Source organism: Centropristis striata, chromosome 1 (genome assembly GCF_030273125.1).
Source record: "Centropristis striata isolate RG_2023a ecotype Rhode Island chromosome 1, C.striata_1.0, whole genome shotgun sequence".
NCBI lineage: Eukaryota > Metazoa > Chordata > Actinopteri > Perciformes > Serranidae > Centropristis > Centropristis striata.
The window spans coordinates 17,257,714-17,278,955 of NC_081517.1; the positions used below are offsets into that span (position 1 = coordinate 17,257,714).

Consider the following 21,242-nt stretch of genomic DNA (forward strand, 5'->3'; position numbering starts at 1 on the left):
GGACATTGTATTATGAGAAAAAGACAATAAATATATTGGAAAAACAAACAAACAGTGTGAGCCTGTTTAAATCAATGTGTGTTCATAAGAAAATTTGAAAAAATAGCTATGCTATGACTCGGAAGACAAAATCCAAAAATCAAGTTGGTACACATCATGATGTAAATGTTTTTTAAATTAAACCAAGATTTGCTGTACATGACCAATGTTTGAAAGGAATGTTCTCAACAGTCCCACACATTCACACCTGGAAGCTGACTCATTTTGATCTGTTTGCCATTGAGCAGCTCCACTGAAGCATAGAGGGTGAAGTGCCTTGCTCAGGAGAACATCAGCATTGGTATCAAGGGATGGCTAAATTAATGTTTTATCGATTTACAGTCCAAATTCGATCTGTTGTGGAATGAAACCGCAATCTTCATGTCGTAAGAGGGGAGGAAAAGAGGATACTAAGATTACTGCTGCTGATAATATGACTACTAGTTGTAGTATTACAATCAAATGTACTGATGTGATGCAAATACTGCACTACATTACTGTTGCTCTGTCAAGTCCTGGTTAAAAGATGACAGCATTTACAACAATGGCTCTTGTATGAATGCATTGGGAGTCTCTTTCCATGATGTTAGAGTTGCTGTTGCCACTCTTTCCTTCCCAACAAACTAATTTCCTTTCATCTTTTCCAAAAGGAACAGTGTCACTGCTGCATTAAATGCATAATATCTCAGCAAAATCACACTTAGCCTTGTTTAGATTATCTAAAGTTCAAGCTTTTGTAAATTGGTTAAAGAGTGAATCACAATTTGGCAACAATGCCAAGTGCAATTAGGCTTGTTAAGCACCAAACCCCAAGATGAGCCTCACCTTTGCCAGGCATTTATTTTGCTTGTGTGATGCAAGTTTGTTCCTCATCTTGTTGAGTCCTGAACATCCTGACATCTGAAGCGTAACTAAAGAAAAATAAGAATTTATGTTGTGAATTAATATTTTAACATCTTGCTGAAAACAAAAGCCCTTGAAAATAAACAACAAAATATGTAATTTATCAATGCTTAAACGACTGATTCTGTCATTCTTTTTGGTAGGAAAGTCTCCTGAAGCAGTAGTGGGCTGTTAATCTGTTCTATCACCTTGTTTACTTGTTGCTTTCACTTTTCTGTCTCCTGAGCAAGACATGTGGAAGCAGCTCTTTGTCTTTACCATCTGAACACACAGAAGAATTACAGATGTTAACAACAGTACAGGAAGTACTCAGGCAGTATCAGTGCTGTGATGTTTTGTCTCAAAGGCTCAGATAAGAAAGCACAGATAGGTATGTCTTTTCTGTACTGGAAACATTCCTGTTAAGTTCACATATTGAGGATTTATTTGTTTATCATTTAAATGTTTATATTGATTTGTATTCCCATAATGTGGTATGGGCAACATTTGTGCATTTATTTATCTGTTATTTCTGTGTATTTATTTTTCCAGTCTGACCAAACTAACCATTAGCACTTTATAACGCAGCCTTGCTTCATGTTCACACCTGAGATCTGCTCTGGAAAACAAGCGCCTTGCACAAGGTCATATCAGTGGTCGTTGTTTAAATGTTCTTATTTAAAGTTTTCCAGCTGGCGGAGAGACTCAACCTTATGATCACAAGCCTGGATCTGTATCTTTGGCTGGAGATATACTTCCTTTTTAACCATGCATTCGTGTTCACAACCAGCTGCATTTTGAACGTTCCTTCACATACTTCCACATAAAACAACAAGTGTTGATGGAGGTTTTCACTGGAGGGCACACCAAAGAAGTCAGACCATATAGAAATAACGGATTTGCAAGATGCAATTAACAAAAATGGCAACACTTGTATACTTACTAAGTTACTATATTCAAATATATTAGATAGAAGCTTCTAAACTGTCTCTGCTATTTTGTTAATTCTGAGATCACAGCAGAAAGGGCGACAGTGGTGCCATCGTAGATGATATGTAGGCCGTTAAATCAAGCATGTTGTGAAACTGGTGAGTACAACTCCTGCTTTTCATGTGTGTATTGAATCTTGCGGACATGTAGCGGTAATTTCTGATGACTTGCACTGATGCTCCGAACAGATACAGGATACACATCAGGCACATGCAAACACATAGTAGCAATAAAAATAGTAGCAACAGCAAGTACATCTCCAGCCTTAAGGATACCATACTGTTTCCATCAGAGTATTCAGGTGTGGTTAAGGTGTGCTTTAATGTAAGTCTTTCCAAAAGTGTTGTGCCTGAAAATTTCACAGCTTCTATTTGGCCCAGCCACACTGGAAAATTACTGGTCAATCATGCAGTCAGGGAGGCGGCGGCCTACGGCCTTTAATAATAGGCCTACATATTATAACGGGCAATATTACACATTTTTAAATGTTTCCCTTTTATTTAAGTGACAACATTTTACATTTGTGCTGCATTTGTGGTGGTATGCACTCCCTGAGTGCTTTCCAGTTTAGTCTTTAATGTGGAGTAAATCTGATTCAGATTGGTGGGAGGTCCAGCACTTACTGTATGCCCTTTCCAGTTAAGCTGGCTCTCTGTCTTCATGACTATGAGTTCACACAGCACAAGGGCCCTGTGTTTCCCACTTTCCCAAACAGTCCTAAATAAAGCATTCTCTCAGAGCCTTGTTGCCTGTGATGAACAGACGGGTGGGGTGGCTGGTGGCGGTGGTGGGGGGTAGCATTACATATAGGTAAATGCCAGCATATTTGAGATGGTAATCCAGGATAAGTCTCCAGTTGGCCGATGACCAAACATTCATGCGTCGCACAATAGCTTTTGGCGGGTGTCCAACAGTGGACTTACTCTGGGTTTAACGGTGAAATCCATTCTGACTTTCTTTGGAAAGAGCTTTAATAATTAATGTTGGATGGATTGTAGAGAGAGGGAGAGTAAAACGTGTATAAAGGGTTTTTTCCACCATGTGCTTGGTTTTGTGAATAAATTCGGGGATAGCCCTTAACCCCCACCCTGCTCGTAAAAGTTTTTATCCCTTGCTGGATTAAGTTTTACTGCCTCTCTGTCTCGTAAACACTCACTTTTTTTGTTGTTGCTCATATCTCTAAAACCCTCCTCCCCAAATCTGACTTGTATTTTCATCTCATTCTATTCCCATTGGTGGCCTTCTCCTTTCCCACAGCACAGCAGTATGGGTGGGGGAGCTGTTTATAGTTAATATACTAAAAACTTCTGAAGTGCTTCTGAGCAAGGTTACCAAACCTCAATATGGTGCACTCTGCTTTTACATCAGTCTGCTTCTTGGAAAGGAGCTGGAAAACTTTAAAGTTATTAAAAAAGTGATAGAACAAGCTATTCCCTTGGTGTTTATAAATAAACTCTATAAAGTATCTATGCCACTTGGAAAGTTATGTGGGAGAGAAAGAAGAAGGAGGAGACTGGATAAGAAAAGTTAATTCAACACTGATGATGGGATGAGAACGTTCTAACACTAGTAAACTTAAGGACAGTGCTATATTTAGCACTGTCCTTAACTGAGTTTGTTTTTAAACATAAGGAGTGACGAGACGTTTCACTGAAGATGTTTCACTTACACTGCTTTAAATTCTACTTTAATTCAGTCTGATGATGACAATGGACAATATTTATATAAAATGAGCTGATAGAAAAAAAAGCTTGTAGAGTTTTTTCAACTCTTTAATAACTCTTTGTTGTATGAATTGATGCATTGATGAAAGAAAAACAGCACAGTCATGTAGGAAATAGACTTCTACAACCAGGTTATTGCAGATTATTTCACTGTTCTGCTTTCTGCTGTGACCAGCAGTCTGTTGCACCTGTGATGTGTTAGTTTACAGGTGCACTAGAGTGTAATGTGATATGTTTAAACTTGTAAGTGTGGTACTAGACCTCTTTTAATGTTTGGTTGCAACGCAGAGATGTAAGCTTCATCTTAGCTACTCCAGCACAAGGTCCACACTAACCCATATATTGTCACAGTAGTGTCAGTGAAAAGCATTAAAATATAGCAAAGAGGTAAGGGCTAAAAATAGATAAGATTAATCACCAAACAACACCAAAAACATCTGTAAAGGACAAAGCATTATGATTAAGTCATGATAACTATAAAACCTAAATCTACAGCTACAGCTAAGCTTTGCAGCCCTGAACACTTACTTGCCAGTGTGGAAGAGAAAATACTTATATGTAATTGGCACCTTACTTATGTGCTATTTTATATTGTGCACCTTAATGCATGTTTACAGACACCCCTCATTCATTTTTTTATTTTTACATTTTTTATCCCACGATTTTGTAACCCATTTTATTTTTTTTATCTATTGACACCCCTCATTCAATTGCAACAGTATGCTTTGAAAGGGCTGTTTCCACTACCGGCCAATACCCGGAATGAGGCGGGTCTCACTCGCTGAAACGCCCTAATTTGAATACGAGTCCTCCAGAGTGGACTTTTGTCGGGACTTTTTTCGTCCCATTGAGGAGCAGGGCCTTTTTCCTCCCCTGAAAAAAGCCTGGTTGCTGATTGGATAAAACGCTGAGCAGGATGTGACATAGTACTTGACGCCACAACAACACGCGCCATTTGTAAAAGCCAGCGAAGCAGCGTTGCTAACTTAGCAAAGTAGAACAAGTCGAAGCGGCACAGTCCTCCTGCAGCAGTCTCTCCCAGCTGCAGAACCGGAGGGGATGTTAATTTGCTAACAGGCTAACATTTAGCTCTGTAGCAGTACAGTGTGTATGTGCTACTGCTGCTGCTGCAGGAGGTGTTCACTTAGTGATTTAGCATTTGTTTACAACAAGCACCGGACACTATGCAGCAGTTAGCGATGCAGGTTAATTCACAATCACTATATTTATGATCAGCAGAGACGCTGTGCTTACTTAGCCATGCTGCTTTGTTTATGATCAGCTGCTGACTTTGTGCACAGTTAGCGACGGCGGCCACAGTTGCGTTTCTAGTGTTTAATTAGTCGCGTATGTGATCACGGTCAAACTGTCGCTAAGCGATTACTCACAAATCCCTCTGGGGGCCTTTTTTAAATGAAAACACGCAGAGTAAGCGGACATTTGAGAGGGTGTGGCCTGAGATTTTCCCGGTGGCCACTCTTCCCCCTAAAGGAAACACGGCTAAAGTCTCCATAAATACCCAAAGGGTTGAATCTATCACAGAGAACACATTGCTTATTCAAAACCTCTGTTATGTGCTCCCCCTTATCCTCATCCCACCATTCAAAACAATGTGCCATCACAACTGATATTTAGAGGACTTTACACCTACCAAGGGCTAAGATTTAAGTTCTAACGTATGCTGGAACTATTTCAGCTGGTGCAAACTTCAAAATAAAATGTTAGTGGCCCATGAAAGCAGATCTGAGTTGGAAATATGTCCAATCTAGGCTATTTGAATGCATAGCTGGTTCAACCAAGTGCACGCCTTTACAGCAAAACTGGGATTTTTAAAAGTTACTGGTGCATTTTCAAAGTTGGACTTAAAGTCTCTCCTCCTCTGTGTCTGTAATAGTCACACAGCAGGGAGCTGGAAAGGCCCATAGAAAAACAGCAGAAACAGAAAAGAGAGAAAAAAAGAAGACAGAACAGAATTAGTTGGATGCCTCAGAGAAGAAGCTGCTGCCAGGAGGAAGTGACAGCGTCACGGCACGAGTGTCGCCATTCAAGATCCGAATCGGTTCTGACCCATTTCCCCCCCATCATTCCGGTTCTTTGTCTCTGTGTGTGCGTGTATGTGTGCATGTGTGTTGGGTGCATGTGTGAGTGTCTGTGTGTGTGTGTGTGTGTGTGTGTGTGTGTGCCGGGTGCACTGAAGCCATTCAAGGGGAGACGGAGGGAGAGAGACAGAGGTGGATTTCTGTTGTGATGGTATTAGCCTCTGTCAAGCTAAATGGGCTTTAATTGGTGGAGTGTTTGGTCCAACACAGCCTGGATTTTCTACACACTCATACACACACACACACTCACACTGTCCCCCCACTGTCGTCTTCTTTCATCCAAATAGGCTTCATCTTGGTACCAACAAGCTTCTTATCTCTGCCAGTTTTTCACTCAACTTCTTCCAGTTTTTCATCTTTCCTCGTCTTTTCTCTCATTACTTTTTTCCTCCTCTTTCTGCCTTTTTTCCCCTTTGTCCTCAGAGGAACCTGTAAGATTGAGTAAGATTAACAGTTGGTGTGGTGGGATGAAGGATATTGGGTAAATTGCTGTGCACGTGTGTGTGTGTGTGTGTGTGTGTGTGTGTTTGTGCATGGGAAAGTGAGACCGACAAAGGGAGAACAAATGTGTACGTGCATGTTTGAATGCTCGAGGCTGGATTTTCAGATTCCAGTGCTGCTTTATGAAGCTTTAGCTCTGGAAAGTCTTTTACATTCCCTTAACACTTTACTTTACTAACCAAAAGCAACGGATACATCCAAACTGCTTCTCATCTCAGAAACTCTCAGAGTAATATTAAAGGACTTACACCGTTCACTTTATTAGATACACCTGTGCAGCTGCTTGTTAATGCAAATATCTAATTAGCCAACCCCATGACAGAAACTCAATGCATTTAGGCATGTAGACATGGTGAAGATGAGCTGCTGGAGTTCAAACTGAGCATTAGAATGAGGAAGAAAGATGATTAAAGTCACTTGGAACGTGGCATAGCTATTGGTGCCAGATGGGCTGGTCTGAGTATTTCAGAAACTTAAATGTTCAAATTTGAGGCAACTAAGACTACCTAATTAAATTCTGAAAAATTATATTCATGGTTAAAAAAGTGACTCTTTGTAGGAGACAGGATGTCAACAGTGGTCTTTGGCTCAAGATCCTTTGCCACCACGAATCCCAAAATCCTCCCCAACAGACTTAATGGAGTACAACAATGTCCTGCTACTTCCAACTTTGCTTCTGAGAGTGGTTTTTTGCATGAACATGTCAAAAAAGTTTGTTTATTCTGATTAGGTAATGCCATTTTGTAGACGTTTCTTGATGTTGTGTCTTAGGCCAAAGCAACACTGAATCTGTTTTATATTCATCCTTTCTTTTTCTACTCTATTTCATATATTCCTGCCAGCATATACCAAGTGAAGCTCTTTCAAATGTTTAATTTCAGTATGCTTAACCTTTGACCTTGCTTATAGCATCAACATCAGGCCAACATTTTCAAATTACACCTGTGCTTGAAAAGGGTGGGAATTGGTGCTCTGTTTTTCTCCCTCTCCCCTAGACAGCCAGTCTGTGGTCTGGACACTCATTAATGAGCTTTATTACACACAATTAAACACTGACATGGTCACTGATCTGTCCCACTCACTGACACACAGCTAGGTTAGGGGGAGCCTTTAAAGAAGTGGGACTGCTGACTTTCAGAGCAACTGATTCACAGGTAGGTTAGAAATTAGCCTCCAAAAAGACAGTTAATTATCTCAGAGGCCTCAGTCTTTCACTGCTGTCTACCCGTAACACATTTGAAAATCCATATTTGAATTAAAGTTGTCATTGACAGCAAAGATTAAATAACAATGAACATAAATCCTTAAAAAAAATCAAACTTACATCCTGAGTGACTTTGATATGTTGGCTACATTTATCTCAATAACTTTCACATGACAGTGAACTGCTCAGGAATAATTTTTCTGAAGTTGTGACACAGTTGTGACACTTCGAAATAAACGATTCTTTGCAGTAGTTTACAGCCTGAGTTTGCAATGTGCAAAGCGCGCTCGCAGTTTAGTATCTCGGGGGCGCGCATGGCTATATCCTGTGACTGAAAGCATCCCGACTTCATTCACCCCGGAGATCACAGGACCGCTGGGAACTGGCATCAAACTCCTCCGAGCCGTAGATCGGACCGTTTTTTTTTCTTAATTCGTTCGTTGGTGCCATTATACTTTTCCTCATTTCATTCAGGACAGAACTGGTTATTTTTGCAGTTTTCCTTTTAAAATATTGTAAAAATTTGAATGATTTGCCCCCCACCTAAAGTGCCACGATGTTCAACCGCTGCAGGACGCACAAAAGTGATTTTGAACGGATTTTACTGAGGACAAAATGATGGATATTATTGGATGTGTGAATGTAAAAGAAAGGCTTTCATATTTCCATTGGACTCCGGTTCGTTTGATGCCAAAAGGAAGAGCTGCTGGACATCAACTTTACCTCAATCAGGTTTGATTATTTGATGAGCTTTGATGCTTCAGACTGGACAAAAGGCTGTATGAGTTTTCCCCCTCAGCCAGCGTGCATTGCGGTCACTTATATTTTGGAAATCACCTGCAGTGACTCCCACTGAATGCATGAGCGGGACTCTACTCCTAATTCTAATCACTTCATTTCGAATTTAAACGCCATCTCAAGTTTTAGACGCGCTCTTTCAGTGAGGTCGTGCTGGTGGCTAGTTCTCCCGAGGGATGTTTCTGGGCTCCCGAGAACAGGGAGCGACAGCCCGGCTCCTGCAGTGGACTTTCGCCTCGTCCTGGTGCCTCTGCAGCGGATCTGAGAGGAGATGAGAGCTACGGTATACCACCTCCTCGTCGGCTGCCTCTGCCTGTTACGCACCGCTGCTGAGGTAAGCCGCGCGGTAGTGTGCTATGGTTGTTACTTGCTAAACATTTGTTGCAGCTTGTGCAGAAATAATAATAAAAAAAAAAGATAACTGCGGTACATGAAACAGATTTTACCATGCGTAATTACGCACAACTTTCCTTTGGCACAAGTTAGCTGGCATTAAGTTTGCGGATTTGTATGCTTGCATGATTCTGCGCCGTTTACGTACCAACAGGGGCAGCTTTGTATTTATTTGTCGCCAGCAAAGCGGCTCACGACTGACTTTCTCCTCACAGGAGTCTCCTCTCCCCCGGGAGCTGTTGGAGCGCCTCTCCCGCAGCGAGATCCGCAGCATCAGCGACCTCCAGCGGCTGCTAGAGATAGACTCCGTAGGTAAAGCCCTTCATTATAATACAACTCTCTCACTCTCGCAAACTGGATTATTGAGCCTTACAAAGTGGAAAATAATATTTGTTATATGAGCACCATAATACATACAATCCTGCTCATCTGTGTTTAAGGGTAAATGATTATTATGAGGATAAAATGCATGTGAACTTCTGAAATGAGGACCAGTGTTTGTGTCAATCTTATTTTATTAACAGAACAAATACAGATGTCCCTGCAGGCTTAAAGTATCCTTAGTGGGTTTTAAACATCAGCCACCAGAGGCTCACATGTGCCACTCCAGGCTGCAGCTCCCCTCTCTGTCTGAGCCTTAAAAGACTCTGAAATGAGGTATTAGTTGCATCTGGTTCAATGCACAGTAAGAGGATGCTGTCCTCTCCTCTCATTACTTGAATGCCTCACGGGATGTTGCTAGGAGACCAGGGCCCAGTCTTGCTCTTTACACCGTCCATGAACTCTGAGACAGAGAGTTAACTTTGTGCTTATCAGCCACTGCCAATGGTCAACCAGGAGCCAGGAAATGTTTGTTTAAAGGGGCATTGCACCAATTTAACACGTCAGAATTAGTTTACTGGTCATGTTAAGTACATCGAAGCCTGTGAAAACAGTTGTATAGGGTCTGCTGTGGCTCTGGAGCAGCTTTGTCAAGTCTGAAAATAGGGATGATGTCACAGTGATGGCACCTTGGGCTGATAGACTGAAGTTTGAAATGGGAAGCCTGTGTAGTTAAGACTGCAGAGTGTGGAGTTTAAAAGGGCTCATGAAGAGACAGTTGCATTATGGGAACTGTAGTTTTCATGGAGCTTAGGACTAAAAGTCAGGATAGTCTTCTGCTTCATAAATTTTGACCCTCCCTTTTTAAAACTGCTTCTTGCAAGTCCTTCAAAGTGTAAGTGTAATGGAACAGTTTTACTTTGTGTTTGCCTTTACATTAGCTTATCTGCAGTATTTACAAGCCCACAAACTGTGACATCAGACAACCCAGTCAGGTTTGTGTGGGCTACCTAAATCAGAAAACATGGAATTAATCAAAATATTCAGATCTGACTCCCATTCCTATCTCACGTGCAGGCTCATTAGAATAAACCACCCCCCATCTCATGAGTGTCTCCACTACCAACAGGAGAACTACCTTTTTTAACAATAAAGCCTGTAAACATGTTCTAGAAGAAAACCAAAAATACAAGTATCATTTAAATGTACTAAAAGTTTCCATATCAATGTACACATTGCAACTCTGATTCCAAAAATGTGAGAAAAAAGAATGCAATGATTTGCAAATCTTTTTTGACCTACATTCAATTGAATACAGTATTGCAGCAGTTTAATTTATTCTGCAACTGTAATTTGCAACAAGAGTTTTTGCTCTTTTAAAAACACCTAAAAAATGTCCATGTTGCATAAGTAGCTATAACTTTGAATACCGCCAATATTCACCTTCAATAAACACAGTAGATGCCAGTTCTCATTATGCAGGTAATAAATCAGCACATCCTGAATCAGTGAGGTGAGACAGGAGGAAATAACTGCAGCATAAAACAGGAGTGATTGCATCTACGCCTCGAGTAAAACTCTAAATTCCTGCCACCCAAACTTCCTTCTGCTCTGAACTTCACGTTGCCTGTGAAAAATAGTTGATTCATTTTTTAGTGTCTGCTGCTCCGAGCGGTGCCACCATTAATCCTGGCATCATTGAGATGCAAATGCCGAGTGTGACGGCTCCCTGGCTCGGTGGGGGTCAAGTGGCTCACTTCATTATGCTGTTGTCATGCTGCCCATTATTGGTCTGAGAGCAGGGCCCGCTTGAAGGCTGCTGCGTTGCTATGTATAATTCATGCTCAAATTCCTGCATGTCAGGGTGAGAGAGAGCAAGAGGCACAGACGGAGAGAGAGAGAGAGAGAGAGAGATGTCGGAGGTGGACTTTGTTGTGTTTTAGAAGCACATTGTGGATATAGGCGTGCGTGTGTGCGTGACTGCTTGCACACACACATGACAGGGAGCTCTGCATGCAGGAGAGAGTGATGGGTGCAAACACACACACACATACACACACACACACACACACACACAAAGACGTGTGAGGTTTGGTATTCAGAATCAAATTAAAGCACTCCTACTCAGACATCATTCATGCTGATTATTGGGAATCTTTCTCGTTTTAACCCCCGCTCTTACACACACACAGACACTCACACACACACACACAAACTCAGAATGCATTGGCTCTGAACAAGTCTGTGGTTACCTGAAACGCTTGATTGACTTTTATAGCATCTCATGATACACACACACACACACACACAGGCAGAGCTCAGTATCAAAACCTTGTTAGGAACGGTTGCTTGAAACCGCACTCTACAGTTCATTGTATAAAATACACTTCTTTTATGATGCTATGAAATAAATGCATGCACATACATACATTCATTCTCCTATAAGTCCTAACTCTTACCCGCAAATGGTTGGTTTCTGCTTTCAGATGGAAGGTGAGTTCCCACAATTTAAGAGAAACATTTGTAGTTTGGCTACATCTTGAAGGCCACTATCAACCTGTTCACTGCTCAGGATAAGTCAATTTATTATCTTCCACATATTACAAGTGGGTGATGTTGGTGATGACCATTGATGCCTTAGTTTGTAGGATAATGATGGCTTGATGTATTGAGCCAAAGAAACATTATTTCATATGAGCTTGTTTGGTAGTTTGAGTATATATGGTATATATGTATTTTATTTTGTCTGTTGCTTCACTTCATTGCAAGACAAACATCTCCTTGGCGGCAATAATGTTGTTAATGTAAAGTTGACTCTGCTTTGTATGTACCAATAATATTCAGAATGAAAGGTGTGTTAGCATAACAGCAGTTTAGTAATCTCACCATTGGCTACAATCAGCAGAAGGATAAACTAATTTCAACATTTTTCTCTCACACTATCAATGAGCCGGAGATAAACTGGCCTCAGATCAACATTTCTCCATATGTATCTATATGTATAGCAGTACAGATAGCTGTGGTGCAGAGTCGAGCATCAAGGCAACAGTATACTTTATCAGAAGTACTTGTCAGAACTTCAAATAGTTTTATACCCACTTCACATTAGGGTTGGTTGTCTGTGTCGAGGTGAAAGAATAAGGAGGGTTTAAACTTCTTTCTCTTCCTCTTGACACAACCTTTTGTGTTACTTCAAAGTGTAATGCTGTGAATTTTTTTCCATGAGAGATTGTTTGAAGGTGCAGTCGTCATGCGATTATCACGTCACTTACCACTCTTTATGACATCTGACTTTTCGCTCTGCTTTCACACTCAACGTAGATGGACAACACTTTGTACAAACGTTCTTAGCGTAAAAAGACAACATCCAACCACGTGGATAAACTAAAAGCTCAGCCAGCCACACGTGTACTCAGAAAGAAGGTCAGTTTGGCTTGTGACTTGGTGTCAGCAGATTACTGTCCTTGTTTTTATGAAGTGTTTAAACTTTTGGCTGAACGAAACAACATTTCCTCAGCTGCTGAGTTCTGACGACCCACGAGTGACCCCAGATTAAACTCCTGATGCAGAATGTGTATACGTGTTTAAACATGAATTTGATTTAAAATGTATCTGGTACACACTGTGTTTCTCACTGGATACATTTACAAGCAGAGAACTCAGTCACCCGTTGGCAGATATAAACATCATAATTTAGTTAGAATAACTTGGTTAAGCTTGTGCTCTGATCAGGACTGACCTGATAAAGATGTCTGTAATCAACAACTTGTTTCTCCCACTTTTCTGTGTTTTATGGGTCAGTTGGTCAAGATGTCTTGAAAGTTATACTTCTTCGTCTTCACTTACACATTGATCTGTATAAAGGTATCTTCACAGTCAATGGGCATATTTACATGATTTTTTATTTTAAAAATAAGTTGTTATACTTTGTCCTCAGATGTTCCCCATGACCCTCTTGGACAATAAAATTTGGACACATGAGCAAACCGGTCTAATGAGAAAATAGCCAGACAAACCGCTTACATGTGCTTTATCCTTCAAAACGGTGTGTTAGTGAGTTTGACTGGGATCTGGGAATATTTATGAATGGTGTTGATAACAGTGAGACAAGAACATGTGACATCTGAATGTGCATGTGTTGTTTTGTCTCTATCCAGAGAACGAGGTGATCGAGGAGACCAAACATAGCTACCACAAGGACTTTTCTCACAGCTTCCCCGACCTGAAGAAAGCACACACACACACCAGACGCAGGAGGAGCACTGGTGAGACACACACACACACACACACACACACACACAGATAAACACAGATGAAATGTAAACAAAAATTCTATAAATATGAAATAAAATTTGGTTTATTCATGTAATCACTAGGACTCCAATACCAATGGGTGGTTAAAAGCGGTAATGCAATATTTGGGTCTAAGTGCTCTGTCATGCTATGTTTTCTGTAATCTGTTTTCTGTGATTTTTTTCATTCCCCTGCAGTGGTGGAAGAGGCCTTGCCGGCATCGTGTAAGGTGCGTACAACAATCTATGAGATCCCCAGGAGCCAGGTGGATCCCACCTCAGCCAACTTTATCATCTGGCCGCCCTGCGTCGAGGTGAAACGTTGCACCGGCTGCTGCAACACCAGCAACATGAGATGCCAAGCGGCCCGCAAACACCACCGCACAGTCAAGGTACAAAACGTACATGTTGCTACTGTACATTAGGTATGAAAGTGTATCTTCACACATGGAAATTGATGTTTTAGACAAGACTTGCTCCTGAACTTGCTCCTGAACCATCACCGTGCTACTTAATTGTCTACAGTTTATTTTTGTTTATTTGTTGGACTAAAAAAGATAAGAAAACTGGTGTAATGTAACAAACCCAAGTCTCAAACACATCTTCCAGCTAATACTACAGGCCACTCTACCGCACACACCAGCACAAATATATCAGTTGTTTAGAATCTAGAGGGAAAAAGTGGTGAATTAAAGGTGAATTAAGTTCTTTGTGCACTTCAGAATTATCAATGCCAAGCTGAAGTTAGGGATCGCCTCACAAGTGGATGCATAAAGGCCTTTGAGTTTTGTCAATAGCTTTCTAACCTTTAAATAGATATTTTAACTTTATTCCATCCGGATCTAATTAAATTGCATGCATAAAAAAACAATTATGGTTATTAATGTTACGGGCCAGATTTTGACAATTGCTTTCTCGTTTTATATAACAGACCGTCCAACAGAATAGATAATTTTAGCAACCTGCGGTAAAAGCCCTGTCCACTTCCAGCATAAATCCAAGTGCAGATATTTTTGTGAAATGAATGAATCCAGTGATATAGATGGAGGCTTTGCACTTCAACTGTAATACAAAAAATGCTAAACAAAAACAAACAAAAAGCCAATAGAAGAGGCAAGAATGTTACTTTCTAAACTTTCATTGTCAAAATTCCCATGTGTTGGCAAGTTTGTTGTAAACACCAGTAATCACTCTACAAACATTTTGTGAAAGGCTTCTGTTATTTGTCTTTTAGTGGCTCCGACCATGGACACACACACAAAACTAATGATGGTACAGAGCATGTAAACACACAACCACTTACTGGAGGTATACACTCCACACCTGCCAAAAACAATTAATCTCCACAGCTTGACCATTGTGTGAGTGTGTGATTGTGTGAGTGTGTGTGTGTGTTGTTGATTGAGAGTCTGGCAGAGAGTTAGTTCAAGAACATAATAGTTTCCCTTTTGATCTCTGCCAGAGCTGGAAATAATACTCAGTAAACCCCAATTGGTTCGCAGTCACAAGCTGCCAACTGGGAGCTGACCCAAAGTGTGTGTGTGTGTGTGTGTGTGTGTGTGTGTGTGAATGTCTGTGTGTAGCTCGGCACACAGCAAAGGGACCTGAGATGCACTATTAAACCATGCGAACAACATTATTAACTTCATATTGATATTTACTGTGTGAATATAAGTGTGTGTGTGTGTGTGTGTGTACAGTATGTTGCATGTTAATTGAACAGGTTAATATGTGGATACAGTGTTCACATCCCTATTTGGTAATAGCTGTGTTAAGACAAAACACTGGGCCTACATGCAGGATAAAAAATGTTCAAAAACAAATTCAGAGCGTGAAAGATGGAGAAATGAAGATGAGTGCAGTATTAGTGTGTGTTGCCAGAGGTCAGGAGATAAAAAGCTGAAGAAGAGAAGGAGAGAGGGAATTTGATTCTCTGTGCTTTGGCCTGCTGATACCCAATCTGAGATGAAAGGACCCGTCCTTTGTCAGCTTACAGAGGAAATCAAAAATAAAGTCACTCACATGTGCTGAGATCCAGCGTTCAGAGGGTAAACGGTCACGAGTGCAAGATGCACTCACACACAGCCGGAGGGGAAATGGCACGGCTGAAGTTTAGGTGGTATGTCCATGTGCGAGACACAGCAAGAGAGAGAGAGAGAGAGAGAGAGAGAGAGAGAGAGAGAGAGAGAGAGAAGGGAAGATAACATAAGCATTATAACCTCATTACTGTCATACCAGGCTGTGACCTCAAGTGTGCGAGAGAAACACAGTCAGCACATTTAAATCTGTTTAAGGCTGTTGTGGTGGTGGTAAATAATGGATTGACCCTTCAGTTATGGAGCAAGATGCTGCCTTAAATGAAAGAGTTCCATAAATGGAGCGTATGATCAGCAGGTGTTGGCAGTGATGTGGGTGTTGCACTGGACAGTTGTGGTGATGAATGAGCTGAGCCTGAAGGGAACCCCGACCATCACCTGTGGCTATGTTTACAATCTGTGGGAGTCAGTGTTACCGATGTTGTGCATGCAAGGACTGCAAACCGATTTGATTATCTGCCCACTGTCACATATCAGCACCAAAGTTCCTTAAATAATGATAGTCTTATTTGGTTGTAGCCGGATGCTGCAATTATAAACTGAAAGTATTTGCTTTGCAGAGATAGTAAACATCTGCTCTATTTTCTCTATTTTTCCAAATAAAAAAACCCCAACATTGCCACGGGACGCAGACATGTCATGGCAGGTGTATCGCTCACGATCCAAGGAAGTGCAGTGTTGAGCTGATGGAAAATACAGTCATCCACTACAGTGCCCAACATCAAGATTTAAAGTCCTGCTCTCCACCCACGTGGCAATTATTAAGTGATTAAAAAGTAACAATTCTGATTTATTTATTTAATGATGCACAGACGGATTTCACAAGTACAACTGACGGTGCAAACTAGTGTGATCACATCAACAATTTAAAAGTGGTAACCATAGTGTTGAGTGTTACATTGTTTTGGTAACTGTTCCTTAAAAAGCTACATGCAGCAATACCAGATGCCAAGCTATCAGAAAAGTCACTAATTAACCAAAACCAATGTAGCTTTCTTATGTTGACCGTATGCTTGAGGGGTGCAGAATGATAATGCCACCCCAATTATGTTTGGTCTCCAGTGTCAGAAGCCTTTGTACGAAAAACCATCTGGACAAATGTTGTCACTGAATGTAATCCAGGCAGCACATACATTTCCCCTGAAACCAAAAGTATTTTGAAAAGTAAATCAGCAGTATAAAAACACATTTTAAGCTTGTCTTGGCTCCCTCTTTTAGCACCCTGTTGTGAAAGGTAAATCCTGACCTGACGGGTGCTTGAGCAGCACAGCTCCTCACCTAAGCTGAACCTCCTGAGGTTGCTGATGTAAAGTCCGCACTTGCTGCTCTCTGAGTCTGTTCAGACTTGAAGCAGAGATACTTGTGCAATCAGACCTGGAGCTGCACCAGGATCAGCTTGTGTCTCATTGTTTTTGTATGTTTACACTATGCTGGATGTGTTGATACACATGCTCATGAATTTTTGTTTATACATCTGATTGTGTGTGTGTGTGTGTGTGTGTGTGTGTGTGTGTTTCAGTAACCAGGCTCAGACAGTCAGTGTCAGCAGCAGGTGTGATGAGCGTTGACACGAACCTGCATAAATGCTTCACTTAGTGTCAGTGAAATCAGTTCTGCTGGCAGTGTTAGAGCTCCATTCATCCACGCAGACACACCTGTGTGTTTACACAGCTACAGCAGAGACAAGGCTGTCATTAGAGGATAAGAGGCTTTAGAAAGGCATTTTGTCTCTAGTACTTGTACGACACATTTACAGCACTTTTCTATTTGAAATGTTGCTCTGCATTGGCTCCCATAATCATTTTCTTGCAGTTTTTTAGCAGTCAATCAAATCAGCAGACAAACGCAATGTTCAGGCCATTCTTATACTGTTGCTCTAAAAAAATCCAGACTTTACTTTACTAAATTCAATTTTGATCATTTTTCATATTAAGGCTTTCCCTATCCTCTCTCTCTCTCTCTCTCTCTCTCTCTCCTTTTCTCTCTTTCTCCAGGTGGCGAAGGTGGAGTATGTGCGGCGGCGGCCCAAGCTGAGGGAGGTGCAGGTGAGGCTGGAGGATCACCTGGAGTGCATGTGCACCAACAAACGGCACATCAGCCCAAACTCAGACACAGACAATGGTGAGCAGACAGCGGTGTGTATCTGTGCATGTGTGTGTGTGTGTGTGTGTGTGTGTGCACGCTCGCGCGCATTGGCTCATTTCTCATGTGAAGGCCGCTCCTGTCTGAATGTGTCTACTGACACCAAAAGGAGCTGATAAGAGATCTGAGGTATTTACTGTGTCTTTCCTCCCTCCTTGAATTAGTCCTCCCTCAGGGCAACACCCCCTCACACACCAAAAACAAACACACACACACATATTAAAAAAAAAACACATAGACACTCACACATCCTCCCTAACCCCACTCCCGTTTATCCAAATCCTCCTTCAGAACTAGAGCCAACTACAGACAGTAGAACTGATAAATCCTTTTTTTTCAGTTTCAAGAGATGATGGATAGAGAGATGGATTCATAAATTGTAATTTGTGTGTGTGTGTGTGTGTGTGTGTGTGTGTGTGTGTGTGTGTGTGTGTGTTGAATTGAATTACTTGATGAATATCAGTAGATCAGTTTGCATACACTGGAGGGCTTGCAGTTAGAGTATCCTGTAATCAAGCGGTCCCAGGGTCAGTCCCCACAGCAGCCATGTGACTTCCTGCTGACACACCTACTCAGAGACTTCCTGCAAGTCACAATGATATCAGCTGAATGCAAACATGCATCTTGTTACATAAATTTGATGTTTCATATTTTTTGGTCCCGATGACAGACCAAGTAACTTTTCCAAATTACTTTAAACAAGCAGGATAACTGAAAGTCCTCAGATTAAAATAAAAGTTTCAGCAGCACAAAGTTACTACTTAGAGAGAGAGATCTTATATGCACAAAGACAAGAAATTCATTCTAATTGACCACAAAACACTGAATGAACCATTGTAAAGTCTGACAGACTTACATAATAGTCACTTCAACACTCCTACCTATATATTTTAATTCCATCCATGAAAACTGCTTGAAATTGTGAATAACCTGAAAAAAATCATTATATACAGCATGTGAGTAAATGGAAATTGAATTAGTCATTTAACCTTTCTGTTCTCTGTTGAAGAGTATAAATTATGCAGCAGTATTCTAAGAAAATGTTTGAGGTGAGTGTCGCTTACAATGATTGTTAATTACTTTGTGACTCTGTCCAGAGACAAAAGATGAACGGCTGCATTTCCAACAATGTTAAATAAAACAATTAATGAAAAAATAAATAGAGAGAAGGCTTCAACAACAATTGGCCACAGAAGAAAGTAAAATTAAACTCAGAATGGTTACAGTTCAGCAGTCATGTCTCAGGTTTTGTATGAAACAGCATAAATATTTCGTTTTTGGTTTGAAAAGGAAATATGTTGACAGATGAGTTTGATTTTCATCGTCTTCACTCGACTTTTTCTCCCAACAGGCATCAGGTGAAAAGAGATGGACGGATGGAGGACAAGAGGAGGACGACCTGAACTTTCAGCCACTAACATCTCCACCACACCACCTGCCATCAAGTGACTGAAAGGTTTGATGGAGTGTATTTGGACCTTTTGGAGGTTTAATGGAGGATAACTGACTTGTATGAACTCTAACTTTACTTTGAAAGGTTTGTTAAAAAAACTGAGAGCAACAAGCTGCCAGAACGAGAAACGGACTGTGATTCCTCGATGGAGAAAGGAAGCGATTAGATGCTGAGGTGAGGTGGATTCTGGGATATCGAAGGACTTATTGTCTGCGTCTTGTTCCTCCACCGGATTTTAAACCGCTCAGCGTCTCGGATTATAAACTGGGTGGAATCATTTCTAGAAACAGTGAGCAGGATTAGGTTTTTTGTACTTCAAGATTTACTCAGCAAAACACTCACACGCACATGTGCACGTATATCCTCTTATTTTTGTAACCTCTCATTTTCTATTGCTGTCTGTTTGTATTTCTGGTATGTTATCTGCTTAAAGAATGGAGTGAATAAAACTCTCCTGACATGTTACTGATACTAATAAACTATTTATATGAAAACAAAGCGAGCCCGGTGATCAGGAAACAGCTTTTATAGAAACTGGTTTCTCACAAAATGCTTATCAGAGCGACTGAAGGATTTAAAATATCTAAACGTGGAAGAGGAACTGAACAGGCTTCTGTGTGTGAGAGAGAGATTATCTGGAGGATCATAATGCTGAAGCTAAAACCCCTGTGAATTTGTAACTGAGAGTAGCACACACGCATAAAACCTTTCTACCAGAGATAGTGTATGCTGTAATGACAGTTAGCAGGAGATTTTTTCAGTGTTGTCACAGAGCTTCTGCTGTTATTTCAAACTGAAAACTGAAACTGAGGAAATGACAATTGACTGAGTAAAGAGGAAGGTAAATGTTTTCAGGGGTGACATCATCCCATGACAAACGCTGGATGGCTCGGAGGAGACGGTGACCTCATACCAAAACACCACACATCCGTCAGCTGCTCGCCCAATGTCCATTCTCATCAGTGTTTGTGTGTGAAGAGGAATCCTTTCTGTCTGATTCTCCCTCACTTTTTACAAAAACAACACACGAAAGGTTCATGCGGTGTTTCCCACAGAATAAGATGCTATTTCTGGGGGACAGACCTTCAGTAAGCTACTGTAATCTGCAGCTTGAATTCAGCCAGCACCGGGGGTCTGATCCAGATCAGCAAGCTTTATGTTGCTGCAGTTAACACAGGTTGGACCCATCGCTGCTGCTGGCCACTGTGACCCCTGGCCCTGGGGTTTCCACTGGCTGGATTCAAGTTGCTGCAGCATCTAACTAAAGGTCTGTCTCAGGAGCTGTGGTCCGCACTCTTGGTTAAGTTATCTTCTCGGGTCGGTAAGTGCTGCGGAGGGCCCCTGGGGTTTTATAGCTAATTCTTGTCTTATTTGTGGACTGATAAAGAAGGGCAATAAGCGGCTGAGTGAATCAATTTACTACATGCAACTATACAGTAAAATTGGATTTTTCCCTTTTTGAAAAGTCAAAAACACATAGAAAATCAATACGTGGTGGTGAATGTTGATGATGTGGTGGGCAGACCCAAATACATCAGTGTATGATGAAAACTGACTTTTATGCAGATCTTTTTTAGCCCCTTCACATAGGGGTGCCTTGATCTTCAAAATCTACATTTGAATTAATTTTAAGGTTGTGATTTGATTCAATTTTCAATTCAAACTTCTTCTTTTTCTCAGAACTGAAGGCTATGCAATTGTTAGACAATCCAGTGACCCAGTCTTAGTTAGTAAAGGTCAACAGTTGATTGTGTTTTTACCCTAAGAATGTCATTCATATTTTCAAAAAAATTTTTAAAAACATGGGTAACAAAAACTTACTTTTCATACCATAACCCACATCCCATGCCATTGTCAAATCTAAATACATTTATTTATATCGCCAATATTTTATTATTTTATTATTTCAATCGTCAATACTTTGATTTTGGTGATTAAACTTTAAAGATTTTTGATTGATTTTCAATTTAAAATTGTGAACAACAGACAAAGTCAAATCATGCACAATTGCTTAAATAGTTCCTGTCATATTGTTACTGTTGACTAGCAAGTGTATATATATATATATATATTTTAAGTTAGTTATAGTCAAATAGGGATCATTGACACAATTAATAGAGCTTAAATAACCCATTTGACATGAAAGGAAACATTTAAAAGCAGTTTTTAGCCTCACTGTATGCATAACAGTGTCAGGTTGATAGTGGCTCCACCTCTTTGGTCCAGATTCAAAAATTTCAACAACTGTTTGGTGGATTGCCATGAAATGTTGTACATCCCCAGAGGAGAAGAAGAAGAATCCTAAGGA

The 21,242-nt window shown here is 40.7% G+C and overlaps 1 protein-coding gene across 1 annotated transcript; it reads left to right on the forward strand.

The window, feature by feature from the left end:
- Window positions 1-7,591: 7,591 nt before the first annotated feature.
- On the forward strand, window positions 7,592-19,529 carry LOC131963832 (platelet-derived growth factor subunit A-like). The gene is made up of 6 exons (XM_059328390.1): window positions 7,592-8,571; window positions 8,846-8,942; window positions 13,109-13,216; window positions 13,442-13,635; window positions 17,334-17,460; window positions 18,833-19,529. Exons 1-6 carry the CDS (start codon window positions 8,509-8,511, stop codon window positions 18,841-18,843), a joined length of 600 nt encoding a protein of 199 aa, XP_059184373.1. The 5' UTR covers window positions 7,592-8,508; the 3' UTR covers window positions 18,844-19,529.
- The last annotated feature ends 1,713 nt before the right edge of the window (window positions 19,530-21,242 follow it).

Bases quoted from the DNA above. Each gene is read 5' to 3' on its own strand.
- LOC131963832 (XM_059328390.1), top strand. From the start codon at position 8,509: ATGAGAGCTACGGTATACCACCTCCTCGTCGGCTGCCTCTGCCTGTTA. The intron at 13,217-13,441 runs GTGAGACACACA...ATTCCCCTGCAG, and splicing joins CAGACGCAGGAGGAGCACTG to TGGTGGAAGAGGCCTTGCCG. The intron at 13,636-17,333 runs GTACAAAACGTA...CTCTTTCTCCAG, and splicing joins AACACCACCGCACAGTCAAG to GTGGCGAAGGTGGAGTATGT.